General features: G+C 50.3%; 3 protein-coding genes across 3 annotated transcripts; 2 read left to right on the forward strand and 1 right to left on the reverse strand.

Moving 5' to 3' along the window:
* VFPPC_17086 (mutator-like element transposase) lies at nt 1-4,180 on the forward strand (the record flags this gene model as incomplete). Its single annotated transcript, XM_022429060.1, has 3 exons — nt 1-2,593; nt 2,874-3,152; nt 3,219-4,180. 3 exons carry the CDS (start codon nt 1-3, stop codon nt 4,178-4,180), a joined length of 3,834 nt encoding a protein of 1,277 aa, XP_022283907.1.
* Nucleotides 4,181-7,192: 3,012 nt separating this feature from the next.
* On the forward strand, nt 7,193-9,354 carry VFPPC_12431 (beta-lactamase family protein; the record flags this gene model as incomplete). The annotated part of the gene is made up of 3 exons (XM_018290314.1): nt 7,193-7,560; nt 7,616-8,187; nt 8,807-9,354. 3 exons carry the CDS (start codon nt 7,193-7,195, stop codon nt 9,352-9,354), a joined length of 1,488 nt encoding a protein of 495 aa, XP_018136111.1.
* Nucleotides 9,355-11,370: 2,016 nt separating this feature from the next.
* On the reverse strand, nt 11,371-13,749 carry VFPPC_12433 (restless-like transposase; the record flags this gene model as incomplete). Its single annotated transcript, XM_018290315.1, has 1 exon — nt 11,371-13,749. The coding sequence occupies one exon, from the start codon at nt 13,747-13,749 to the stop codon at nt 11,371-11,373; it is 2,379 nt and encodes a 792-aa protein (XP_018136112.1).
* Between the last annotated feature and the right edge of the window lie 46 nt (nt 13,750-13,795).

Genomic DNA, 13,795 nt, shown 5'->3' on the forward strand with positions numbered 1-13,795 from the left:
ATGGCCCAAGCAGTATTCCCTGATGACGTGCTCCCATCGGAGGGTGTATACGATTCACGCGCATCACTCCTTGCCGCTATAAATTCCTGGGCAAAGCCCAGAGGCTACGCCTTTACCACCGGAAAATCTTCCAAGACTCCAAATGGCCGTGTTAAAGTTGTTTTTGCTTGTGATCGGAATAAGCCTCCACCAAGCACATTAATCGAACGAAAACGCCGGACATGTAGCCGCGGAACAGGGTGCGAGTTCTCAGTGCTCGCGAAAGAATCCCTAGACGGGGCCTCTTGGGTCCTGAGCCATCGACAAGGCCAACAATACGTGCTACACAACCACCCGCCAAGCGAAGACCCATCTGCACACCCATCACATCGCCAGCTTAGCGAGAAAGATATTCAAGATATCTCAAATCTTACTGCCTCTGGAGCTGCGCCTCGCGAAATCAGGACCTATCTCCACAACAATTCCAATACTCTTGCAACTCAGAAAGATGTATACAATCAGATTGGAGCTGCAAGGAGGGATCTACGCGAGGGCCAGAGCAGCATACAGGCACTAGTCAACCGATTGCATGAGGAGGGGTTCTGGTGCCAGATCCGGTTGGATTCAGATAATCGGGTTACGGCAATCTTTTTTGCCCATCCGGACTCTATTGCATACCTCCAATGTAATCCCGATGTCCTGCTACTAGACTGTACCTACAAGACAAATAAGCACAGTATGCCACTTCTTGACATGGTTGGCGTTGATGCTTGCGAGCGATCTTTCTGTGTTGCTTTTGCCTTTCTCTCCGGAGAGACAGAAGACGACTACTTATGGGCATTGCAACATCTCAGATCGCTCTATCAGCGTGACCTTCCTTCCGTTGTTTTGACAGATCGATGCCAAGCCGCGATCAATGCTGCAGCAACCTCGTTCCCTTTGTCCAAGGGTCTGCTTTGCACTTGGCACGTCAATAAGGCGGTGTTACAGCATTGCCGGCCGGCTTTTCTGACTGACAAGAACCAGGGAGAGAAGAGGTGGGATGAGTTCTACGCATTCTGGCATTCAATTGTAGCCTCACCGAATGAAACGATATTTCAAGAGCGTCTGACTTCATTTGAGCGTAAATATGCTAAGAATTATACAGAAGCAGTGGGATATATCAGGACAACCTGGCTTGACCCGTTTAAAGAGAGGATCGTCAGAGCATGGGTCGACAAACACTTACACTTTGGCAATGTGGCTACCTCAAGGCAGGTGGCTTATGGAATGATAGAAGATGGAGTGACTAATTCATCTCCCAGGGCCGAAGGAATCCATTCATTGATCAAAGCACATATTAAGATATCCACCTTGGATCTCTTTGATGTTTGGCAAGCCATGAGACCTGCTGTAACAAATCAGCTGAAGGAGCTGAAGTATATGCGGGCTTCTCAGCAAGTATCAATGCCACTAGACGTCTCTGGAGTGTTGTTCGAGGCAGTAAGGGGCTGGGTGTCCCATAAGGCATTGCGTAAAGTACTAGAACAACGGCAATTGCTTTCAAAGCCACTCAAAGCTGCCTGTACTAAGACCTTCACATCTTCATTTGGACTGCCGTGTGTTCATACTCTGAAGAGGCTTGAGGAAGAAGGCCGAACCCTCTCGCTACAGCACTTTCATCCCCACTGGCACTTAAAGCGAGATGTATCTCAGCCACAGCCAATGCTAGAGCCTAGAGCAGTGTCAAGTCAGTTTAACCGGAGGCGCAATCGGTCAGTGACAAGTACAAGGCGAGAGCCTAGCGCATTCGAAGCGATTCAAGAAACAATGCGGCCAAAGGCGCAACCTACATGCAGCAGATGCCACGCATTGGGTCACATCATGACTTCGAAGGCATGCCCTCTGCGATATGAAGAGCTCTTCCAGGTATCAGAACAAGCTACAGAAGTGGCGGCACAGATAACGCAGACGATATCAGCTGCAACAGTGGCACCAGCAGCCACAGAGACAACTTCAGTTCAGGCCGCTGTAGGTCAGGTAGAGGCAGATCTGACGACAGCAGTTCAAGTACTGGCGGGCCACACAGGAGAGGGCCAGATAGAGACAGTCCAGGAGTTGGACGGATTGGTAGATCATGCGGCGGCAAGCCAGACATCTACAATTGAGGAAGTTGCAGACTGCATCGTGGTCGTCCAGACAGTGGCAGACCAGGTTGCAGCGGCAGAGACGATGGCAGCGCCAGAGCTGAGATACGACGACCCGCGAGCCATTCACCACAGATATGTTGAAGCTAGACAAGCTTGGTACAATGCGCAGCCTCGGGGCAGTATTAAAACTAACCAGCAGTATCGGAAGGCAATGGGTCTGCCTCAACGGTACGATAAAGTAAGCTACAAGTGGTGTCTTGATTGGAAACAGATGGGCAAGCAACGTATGATGCAGAGAGGCCCCAGAGAGTGGACTAAGGAGGAGATGATGGCGTATCTTGATTGGAGCAGGGCAGAGGAGGTTCGTGTTGAGGCACTGGTAGCGGCTGAGATGGAAGGCGAACCCTTCTCTAACAGAAGAGGTATGCGTGAGATCTGGGAGGCAGCGGCAGCGGATTGTGATGCACAACAGGCATTGTACTTAGGTCAGTAGGTAGGGTAACACGAAACCGATCACTAAAAAATCACTGGGCCGCAGCCTTACTTTGCTGCAGCTGTGCGTGAGGAGGGGCGCGCAAATAGTTAGTCAGCAGGGCGCGCAATTCTAAATGCGCGCCCGGGCGCCTCTGTAGGGGCCGCCTCCTTACCTGGCGACTGATACATGGGCGCCCGGGCGCCCATTTATCCTTGGGCGCCTGGGCGCGCAACTGACTAATCACCGCTCAGGGTGCTTTCTTATTGGCGCATCTAACACGCGCCTTGCAGGCGCCATACAAGTAAACATCTCCAATTACGGATCAGAAATGGCCGAGGATACTTTCATGGAAGATGCCCTTCCGCGCGAAGGCATTTACGAATCACGCGAGGCTCTTCTCGAGGACATTAATTCCTGGGCGAAACCCCGTGGCTATGCATTTACAACTGGAAAGTCCACTAAGACTCCAAGTGGGCGAGTTAAAGTTGTCTACGCATGTGACAGAAACAAAAAACCACCTGGCTCATCTGAGGGACGAGTACGCCGTACTTCAAGTCGAAGAACGGGCTGTAAGTTCTCGGTTCTAGCTAAGCAATCGCTAGATGGAAGTACATGGGTTCTAACCCATCGACCAGATGCAGAATGCGCTAGGCACAACCATCCACCAAGCGCGGACCCATCTGCCCACCCTGCACATCGAAGATTTGAAGAACAAGATGCTATGACTGTGTCGAAACTTGCGATATCAGGCACTGCTCCGCGAGAAATAGGAAGCTACCTTCACAAACATTCTGACACCCTCGCGACGCAGCGAGATATATACAATCGGATCGCGGCAACAAGGAGAAATCTGCGTGAAGGCCAGAGTAGCATCCAGGCATTAGTTGACCAATTACAAAGAGAAGGCTTCTCGTGCCGAGTTCGACTGGACCCAGACAATCGATTAACGGCTATCTTCTTTGCTCATCCCGATTCCATTGCATATCTTCAGTGCAATCCAGACGTGTTGCTTCTTGACTGCACTTATAAGACAAACAAACATCACATGCCACTACTTGACATGGTTGGGGTTGACTCCTGTCAACGATCCTTCTGCATAGCATTTGCCTTTCTTTTGGGTGAAACTGAGGAGGACTATTCGTGGGCATTGGAAAACCTTAGGTCCCTCTATCAGCGCGATCTTCCCTCTGTTATATTGACAGACAGGTGCCTTGCGGCAATGAATGCTGCCGCAATTTGGTTTTCTGCGTCTAAACCCCTGCTTTGCTTATGGCATGTGAACAAGGCGGTACTTCAATACTGCCGGCCATTTTTTGTATCGAAGGGTGGTCAAGCAACAAACGAGGCAGAGGAAGAGGCATGGAATGTATTCTACGCTTCTTGGCATTTAATTGTGGCTTCCCCAAACGAGAAAATATTTAAAGAGCGCTTGGCGAAGTTTGAGCAGCAGTATGGCGATAAGCATCCCGAGTCGGTGGGATATATCAGAATGTATTGGCTTGACCCGTACAAGGAGATGATTGTTAAAGCATGGGTGGATAAACACTTGCACTTTGGCAACGTGGCCACCTCAAGGCAGGTGCAATGTGGAGTTTAGCGCTGGATAGAAACTAATGTGTATTCTTTAGGGCTGAAGGTATCCATTCATTGATTAAGTCGTACATCAAGATGTCCACGTTTGACCTCTTTGACGTGTGGCAGGCGATAAAGCATGCTATTACAAACCAGCTGAAAGAACTAAAACACCTACAAGCATCTCAGCAGCTACGCATTCCTCTAGATGTCTCGGGAGTATTATTTGAGGCCGTTCGAGGTTGGGTTTCCTGGCAAGCTCTGCGCAAAGTGCAAGACCAGCGGCAACTACTCCAAAAGCCACCTAGAGCTACTTGTAGCCAGACTTTTACGGCTTCGCAGGGTCTGCCATGTTCCCATACACTACAGCAGCTAGAAGAACAGAGTTGGAGTCTCTCTCTTGAGCATTTCCATCCACATTGGCATTTGAAACGTGATGTCGCTCAGCCGCGGCCGATTTTGGAACCAGAGCAACGGATAAACCAAGTAAAACCGAAACTCACTCAGCCAGTAACAAGCACACGCCGCGAGCCGTGTGGTTTCGAGCGAATTGAGGAAGGACAAAGAGCTCCTAGTAAATGTAGCAGATGCCACACGCTTGGTCATATAATGACCTCAAGAGCGTGCCCCCTAAGGTTTAAAGGGTTAGCACCGCAAATCGCTCAGGCGCCGGAGCCTAAGGCAAAGCTTTCCACTGGCACAAATCCTACAGTGACTCCAAATGCTGTTTTAGTTGATCTTACTGCATGCGATTCGGCAGCAGGGCATGCGACTCCTTCAATTGCTAGGGATACATCGCCTTCTAAAACTCACCAGGGCTTGCTTTCAGTCGTACCGACGTTATTGGTATCTTCACCTCCCGTGCTGGATATGTCAACTGCTTCTGACTATCCCATGATGGCTTCTAACCCGAAGCAGCCTTTACCAACGTCTACGGACAAGGAAGCGCTCCAGAAGGAGCCTTTAATTCGTCAAGCACCTGCGCAACCCCGGCAGCAATACGATTCTCCAGAGGCCATTTATGCGCGATATATCTCCGCAAGAAGTACATGGTATGAGGCGCAACCTGCTGGCAGCATCAGAACCAATCAGCAATATCGGAAGGCCATGGGGCTTCCACAAAGATATAATAGGCAAAGTTATAACTGGTGCCTAGACTACAAACAAATGTCCAAGCGGTGCATCAATACAGCGGGGTCTAGGGAATGGACGAGAGAGGAGATGATGGCGTATTTAGATTGGAGCAAGGCGGAAGACGAACGCATTGAGGCTGTAGTAACAAAAGAGCTGCATAATAGCCCCTTAGCGGGGAAGAGGAGAGGGATGAAAGACATATGGAGAAGCGTAGAAAGGGATAGTAAAGAGCAGCAGGAGTTACACTCAAGGGCGAGTGAGGTAGGCGAGTGTATAGTGGTAAAGCCATAAGTACATCAGCCAAAAAAAAAATTAATATTGTAGCGCAGTACTATACTAGCTAGGTTGTACAATTTGTGGTTAGTTGCTTTTGTCGTTAAAGTTAATTTAGGTATGTTATTCAACGACATCCAGTGCCATCTGCAAGGCGCGTGTTAGATGCGCCAATGAGAAAGCACCCTGAGCGGTGATTAGTCAGTTGCGCGCCCAGGCGCCCAAGGATAAATGGGCGCCCGGGCGCCCATGTATCAGTCGCCTCCTTACCTACCTGGTGGTGAAAGCCCAAATTCCCGAGATGCGCCACTCGCCTTGTACTACCACATCTGGTCTCTAATTCGCCGCGAAATTTAGTTGTGTTCGAGTAAGCGAGACCCCTAGAAACTTCTGGCTGAGATAGCCAGCATCTTCTAGCATAAAAGTCTTACCAGCTGTCCGGCGGTCAGCCAAGGATTGTTGTTGCCTTACGCAGCTGCGCGGGCTGCCACGTAGATGACTCGGCAGGTATCTGGACAATAGGTACGAGAGTACGACAAGCTTGACAAAACAATCAGTCTGTCTCCAACTTGCTACAGATTCTATGCATAACCCTCTGAGCCAGACAAGAGGGGAGGTGAAAGCGCTCTCTGCTCTGCCACTGCCACCACGAAACGAAGCGTGGCGTTCTGACTCGAGAGTTTGTGTCAGCTAGAAAGACGATTCATGTGCTCCTTAGGCGCAGACTTCCTGCGGGCTTGGCTCCGTCACTAGCCCTTGACACTGGCCTCCTCTGCAGACCAAACCCGGCTTGCATCGGAGCGCCACCAACGAGGAGGAGAATATTCTAAGCGACATCATCGACACAGCATTGTATTTGTACAGGGGTATTGATGGGAGTTGTAACTGGCATCCAGGATTATCGAACACAAGGGGCTAGTCATGATGGTCATGTAGGTAGATTACTAGTGAAACGGCCACGACCCGGGGCGTGCACCCTCCATTCACGGCTCAGTTAAAATTGTAATTATACACCAGTGTTGAAAGCATGGGAGGATTCGGCCAACTTTCGGTGTTACTCGAAGAAGCTTACAAGATTCGGAAGTTATCCGTGAAGGCGCAGCAGACGAACATTAGGTGTGACCCAACGCAGCAATATGCAAGCAACTAAAAGATCTTCTCCATAGTATTGTGCGCAATGCCCTTCCTCTACTGTCAAATTCAAGTTTGGCGAAAATCGCTCGCTATCTGTTCTATGTGCTGTACCCAACGAACCGCTCGGAAGCTCATGCTTCCGGAATTTCGACAAGTCGTAGTCGACCCAATATCCGTTCTCATCACTCATATGTCTAGCTCGATTGTCAAAAATGAAGCAGGTAATTCCGAGGCTGATACCTCCTGCCTGCTTCGGCAATGGCAGGATTAACGGAACCGCTGAAATTAAGGGAAATTGAATACGTTACACTGCCAGTTGAGTGGGTAGACTTTCCCTGAAGATGAAGCTGCTACGACGTCCCTGAATTGATCAAATGTGGATAGCCCAGTCTGGTCAAGCCAGTTTAGCTTCTGTCATGAACAATTAGTACAAATAACATCTCTTTCGCTTATGGGAAGTTGAAAGGTCTGAAATGCGTGGCAGACAAAAATCATTATGGACCTCTTTACTTCCGCACAGTTTGGCCCTCGCGTTGAGGGTCTCCTGCAAAAGTTTCATGCTCCCGGCGTCTCCATTGCTATTGTTCAAAACTCCTCTATTGTCTCTGCTGGTTATGGTCTTGTCAACCTTGACCCGCCGAAACCCATGACGGCTGACGTTCTCTTTGACATTGCGTCGGCCTCCAAGTCTCTCACTGCTGCGTCAGTCGCCCTGCTCGTCCACAACGATGGCCATTATCCCCATGTCACGTATGAGGCTACCATGTCCAGCCTCTTGCCGGAGGACTTTGTCATGTCAGATGAAACCTACACTAAGGTCGTCACTGTGGAAGACATGTTGTCTCACCGCACGGGTATTGCACCGTAAGTGTATTCTTACGTATTCGCGAGTTTCTTGTCGTTAATGATTTTTGTTTAGTCATGATGAGTCATATCTTGGCCCTAACTCTCCCCATACAGATAATGCGAAATCCGTGACTCGGAATCTGCGAAATCTGGCTGTTGCGGCACCAATACGCACCAAACACTTGTACTGCAACATGATGTATACCGTTGCAACGCATCTCATCGAGACTGTGGCCTCTCTCAGCTTTGCCGACTTCCTGCAGAGACACTTTTTCAACCCCCTTGGCATGAACTCAACTAATTTGCAGCCAGCACGCGCAAGAGCCAAGGGTCTTGGAGATCGCATCACCCCTGGTTACGTGTGGGACGACGAGACGAAAACCTACAACCGATTCAAAGTTCCTGATGCTCCTGAAGCACAGGGTGCAGGCTCCATCATCACCAGCGTAAATGATTATGTGAAATATGTGAAGGCCATCATGAACCAAGAGGAGCCGTTCACCAAAGACATCTACGAGGGGCTCATTAGGAGTCGCTCACTTTTTGACCCTGACTACAAGCAACGTACGGCTTCAACTTCTTCGATACTCTATGCGGCGGGCTGGGAAGTTACGTTTTACCGAGGCTTCATGATAGTTGGCCACGGTGGGTCAATCGCTGGCGCAGGAACCCGCCACTTCTAGTGATGTGGCCTTGTACAGTACGTGTACGTACAGTACTGTATTTTAGCCCTAGTACCGTACGTACAATGGGGTTGTACAGTACAGTACATACATACAAATTTCCCCTTCCTTTTTGGGCAATAGTGAGCCCTGCCCTTGCACCATTTTTGAGCCTCAAACCTCAGATTCCACCTCAGTGTCAACACCCAATATATCACCCGTCGACTGTAATACACCTCCCACTCAAAATCCTCATTGGTTGAGGCCATCGCGCCGTCCATCCAGACCTTCTTGCCCTGCGCATTCACAAATAACTCGAGATATGAATCTTCGAGTTCTAGCCAGTCCTTCTCCTCAAGATCCGCCCAGCGCTTTTTTAGGGTTAGCTTTGGTGGGCGCCATCTTTTTAGCGATACCTTCAATTGGTACAAAATCAGGAGTGCGTTGAGCCAACAGAGCTTTTGTACAGCTCCGTATTTGTACGATGTGACCCACAAATTCCCCTATTTGGAATATCGTACGTACGCAGTACGCGTACGTACTTTTTCTTCTTGTACGTACGTACGTACAACAGTGTTGTACGAAAAGTACAACATCACTAGGGGCCCACTTCTTCCTACCAGAGATCAAGTTTGGCGGTGCTATTTTCAGCAATTCCGGGGGAGGAGGCGTGATCGGTGACATAATCAAGTCGGAGCTGATTGATGAAGCGCTCAAAATTCCTAGGGAGCGACGACTTGATTGGGAGAAACTGTTCGGTGCAGCAGGCGCTGACAGCGCCGGGGATGGTGATCCCAACGTGAAAATACGCCAAGAGCTCTGCCCGGGGATCAAGGATCCAGAGCCACAGACGATGGCCCTCTCCGCCTACACGGGCGAGTACTGGAACGCCGGCTATCACAACATGACCGTTGACATCAGAGACAGGAAGCTCCACATCGATGGCTCAGACCGTTCTTTTGCCTTCCAGATTGAATTCGAGCATGTGTGTAAGCAGACAAGGTATATTGCACACATGATCCTCCAAAATGAAGGAGGCGATAGCCCTCTACGGGCCGAGTTTCAGTTTGATGGTGATATGGCATCTAAAATGGGCCTGTATCTGGAAAATGCGCTGGACGATCTTATTTGGTTTGAAAAAGTCAACTAGAGCACATTCTAGAGGAATTATCAGATTGCAGAGAAAATAATACATTGCTGTACGTCTGAGTGGCAACGAACCTACTTACTGGCTGCTTGTTAACGTGTCTGAGCTAGTCCGAGCTTGTAAGCTTGTGCTCAACTCACAAGAAGCTAAATAGATTGAAGTTTTGAGGTTACACTATGTAATAGTGTGCGCATATCATTTAGTACCTTCTAGGGAATAGCTGTCACCAAGACACTGCATGGTTCTTCCCGAGTCAAGACCGAAAGTCCGACGTCGGTGTGTCCAGTCCAGTGTGCCTGCACGTCGGTGGAACATCATTGGCCGGGGGGACTAGCTTGCGTCAGCCTGTGTTGCAGCCGATGACGGCGAGGCAACGAACGCTGAGGAGTTAAGAATACCCGCAGTAGGAGGTGTGTAACCTGCCATAAGTACTCCGAGCGGAGCGGGTGTGGTGTTCCCATCCGACGTAGAGTGGGCAAACAACTCCCCCGTTCATAAGCCAGTTGTTTGTTACAGTTGATGATCTCTTGTCTTTACTTTTAGCCGCTCTCACAGAATTCGCGTCGAATCGTTCTGGAAAAGGCAATTGATAGGGGCGCCACCCCGAATTGATACGGACGCCAACATCTTAGGGATGCCACAAGAATGGGGTCTCTCATTGGTCTTGGCCCCATAATTGCTAGTGCACTGTGTACTGAATTCTGCCGCGTTCCGAGTAATCATCACGGCACTTCATGCTCTTTCCTTTGAGGGAATCATGTGACCACACATCGTGTAAATGAGTGTCTCACTTCTCACCTCACATGGTGTAAAAAGCTGATCCTGGAATCTTCCGGATCTCCTCAGAAATTGTCATTTTCTGCTTATAAATAATCGTTTTTCCAAAGCACGCAGAGTCGCACTCGAACCTTCCTTTTATTCTGCGTCCAGAATGTCCTCCGCGATTATGAATGCCGCCAACATAAGCCGTCGAAGAGACGTGATTAGTCCGACTAGTGGCTCATGCCAGACACGATCGCATACGTTCTCCAGCGTCTCGTCCACTTCTTCACTTGGCGAGGTTGAAGCAGGCCAATATCATGGTGATGGCGCCAGTGGGATGCCTGCGTCGTGACTAGACCGCCACTTCACCTCTCTCCCTCCACTTCATGATCGCATCACCGAGGATACCCCAGGCATTCGGTGGAGGAAGTCGGACGTATACCTTCGGAACGATTATTGTACATCAGAGTACCGGCCCAGCCAGCGGCTGCAACACGTCCAGACGCTTATACCGGAGCGAGTCAAGCGTGCGTGCATCAATCAATCCGGCTTAAGAGAGCAGGCATCGCAAACTGTAGCTGAAGAGACAATTCTTCCGTCTGGCCATCATGGAGGAAGTGACGGACACTTAGCGAGACCACTGACCTTAGCTCACGAAACCCGAGTTGGCGGGACACACGAGAGGCAAACGCAGGCACAGGCGATTGTTCCGCATTTAGCCACTGCTAAGCTTCCAGCCGTACCAACCCGGACCGAGTCACAATCTGAACAGCACGACTTGTCTGATGCCAGCTCCAGGTCCAATACTGCCGAGTCAATTCCCAATCCGCTCATTCCTGGAGAGCTCGCTCCGTCAGTTGCCGCCCTCTTCGCACAGGTAAACAGCTTTGCGAAGGCTCACGGTTTTGGTGTTGTCAAGGCCCATAGTATGGTTCGACCTGGACGATGGAGTCGATGCGTCTTCCAATGCGATCGATATGGGATGCCACGGCCAGGAAGGGGTGCAGGCCTCCGGAGACGAAAATCCCGAAAGTCCGGGTGCTTGTGGAAGATCGTCGCCGAGGCTTTACCTGAGAACGACTTCCAGTCAGGGTGGCGATCAATTCAATTCCATCAATTTCGCCTTCACGTTGAGTTGAGTTGACAGCTTACTCAGCATTTCACCCGTGGAGTTGAACCACCGCATCTCCAAGTTGAATTGATGGCGTTGAATTGAAAGAGGTTGAACTGCATACACATGCGGAGCTCCACAACACCCTACTCCCAAGCACCGCGGCCGTCCTCCTCCGCCTGCCATATAATACTCTCCCCAATCTCTCCTGATACATCAATCAACGTATCCGCTGCGTCGATTAGGCCATTGCGCACCCACGACCTAAGTGTTTGTGTTATCCCTATCGTGCTAGCTTCCAATCGTGTCCGCAGCGGTGAAACCATTTGCCCAGCAACACTAAACAAACGCTCGCACTCCGCGGACATAGGTGGCACTGATAGCAAGTCGAGAGCCATTCGCGACAGCCGAGGGTAATCTTTCCGTCTCCCCCACCAATATTGTACGACATCAGTGACCAGAGGGTCGTTCTTAACGTCAGGGCTCGACAGCCAGTGGTCATATTCATCATGGTCTACGTTCTGCGAGTTTTCCAAAGATGAAGACCTGCCTGACAGCGACGAGGTCCGGTAAGCTCGATGTCTCTCAAGTGCACTCATTACCTTTAAACGCTTCAGCGGAGGCTCTTCATCGGGCATCGTAAGTATCGGTAGTGTTTTGTACTCTTCGTCCCATAACTTCCTTACCGTTCTCTTCGCCTCCTGAAGCCACAGCAGCTGTGCTTTGTTGGTCCAGGAATTCTCGAAATATGCCCAACGAGAGACCGGATTTAGAATGGCGGCAGCATAGTATGCCGGCGTCTCGTCCAGCTTTGTATAGTACTCGTTCAACTTGTCCCACCCTAGGTTGATGTTTATCTTGAAGTGTTCAGGGTCTGGGTAGTTTGCTGCTGTTGCTTTCCACTCTTCTAGACTGTCCATCAGGAATTCGTATGTTGACGCAACGTCCCACATCTTGCCGTATGCCTCGATACGGCCGCCTTTGCGCACCCGGCTCTGGGCGTCGCCTTCAAGCATCCGGAGTGCCTCCTCGAAATCAAGGAGCACCTTGTCCATTAACTCAATGACTTTCCAATCTTTCTCGCTCAGGAGACTCTCCTCTCGGAGACAGAGGGGTATCTCTTCCCTCCTTCTCACCCCATTGCGACAACCCTTTCTGAATTCCAGCGTGACCTTCTCAACTAGGTCTTCGAGAAACGGTCGCAACATGAGACCGCGCCGGATCATGTAGAGAGTCGACAGCCAACGAGTTTGGTTATCGAGGACAACATCAACAGGCTTCTTTGCTTGAATTTTCAGGTTGTCTGAATGCTGAAAGAACTCCTCCTGCAGCGCACGGAGATGGTATGTCAGCTTGTCGGATCGATGGATCCAGTGGACCAGATTGTGGAGTTTTCCGACCGGCCCCTTCTTTCGCCAGATTTCGTGTTGGGCCGCATCTACACCAGGTCCCCCATCCACCTCTGCTTCCAATGCCTCGGCCTTGTGCCCAAACAATAGAGCCTTAACCACCAAATTGAGGACGTGGCCGAAGCATCTCACCCTGCGCTTCTTCGGATCAATACCCAGCGCCTCTGCAATCTGTTCCGTTGCAGTGTCCATATTGCCGGCATTGTCAAGCGTAATATACCCCACCCGGTCGAGTATCTCATAGCTCTCTAGGATCTCGAGGATCTGAGCCGCAATGTTCTCTCCGGAGTGCGAAACCTTCAGCTCTGGCAGGCCTAGGACGAGCTTGGAAGGGGCACCATTTTTATCAACATAAAAACAGACAATCCCATAGAGAGCATGCCGGTTCCTTGAACGCCAGCCATCAAATGCAATATGGATCTGACCTGGGAAGCTCTTCAGGTGGTCCACTATGCGTGACTTTTGTTGGAGATGAAGGTCGACAATTCGCCTTCGAACAGTATCGTGGGAGATATGTGCATTTGTCGCTGCAACCGATGGGTTAAGGTATTCAAATATGCGCCGAAGCCTAGAGTGCTCGGGTTGGCGGAAGGAGATGTTGGCATCGACTACCCACTCCAGAAGCAGCCTCTGAAAATGGCTTTTGTCGAAGCGTTGAATCAGAGCGTTGGCGATGGATTGCTCCTTAGGGTCAGAAGCGTCGAGATTCAGCATCTCGACGATATTTCTTGAAGGGGTCTTCTCCTTCAGCCAATTCCCAGTCGCAGGCTGCCTCTTCCCCGACTCGTCTACAAGTCTGTGCTCCCTAAATAGATGCTTCTCGATGTTCTGTGTACCAACGGCAGAGAAGTCTGATGTCTTGGGCTTCGGCATTTGGAGGCAAGGCCTGCAAACCCATTTCCTCTTTGTGTGCGAATCGCGAGCTTGAATGTCGAACCCATGCTGCCAGATCCACGAGGTCTGTCTGCCAGCACGTTCAGAAACCGTAAAGCCTGGGAACTTGCTCCACGGCAAAAGTTTCCAATCTTCTGGTAAAGCATCCGGGTTAATTAGCGGCGCGCTGGATGTGCCGCAGTCCGAAGTCCGTCGGCGCTTAACAGTTACGTTTGCGTCCATTTAGATCGCAGCAACAGAATTGTTTTGAAGGCCGTCACTACGCGCG

Source organism: Pochonia chlamydosporia, chromosome 1 (assembly GCF_001653235.2).
Source record: "Pochonia chlamydosporia 170 chromosome 1, whole genome shotgun sequence".
NCBI classification, from domain to species: Eukaryota; Fungi; Ascomycota; class Sordariomycetes; order Hypocreales; family Clavicipitaceae; genus Pochonia; species Pochonia chlamydosporia.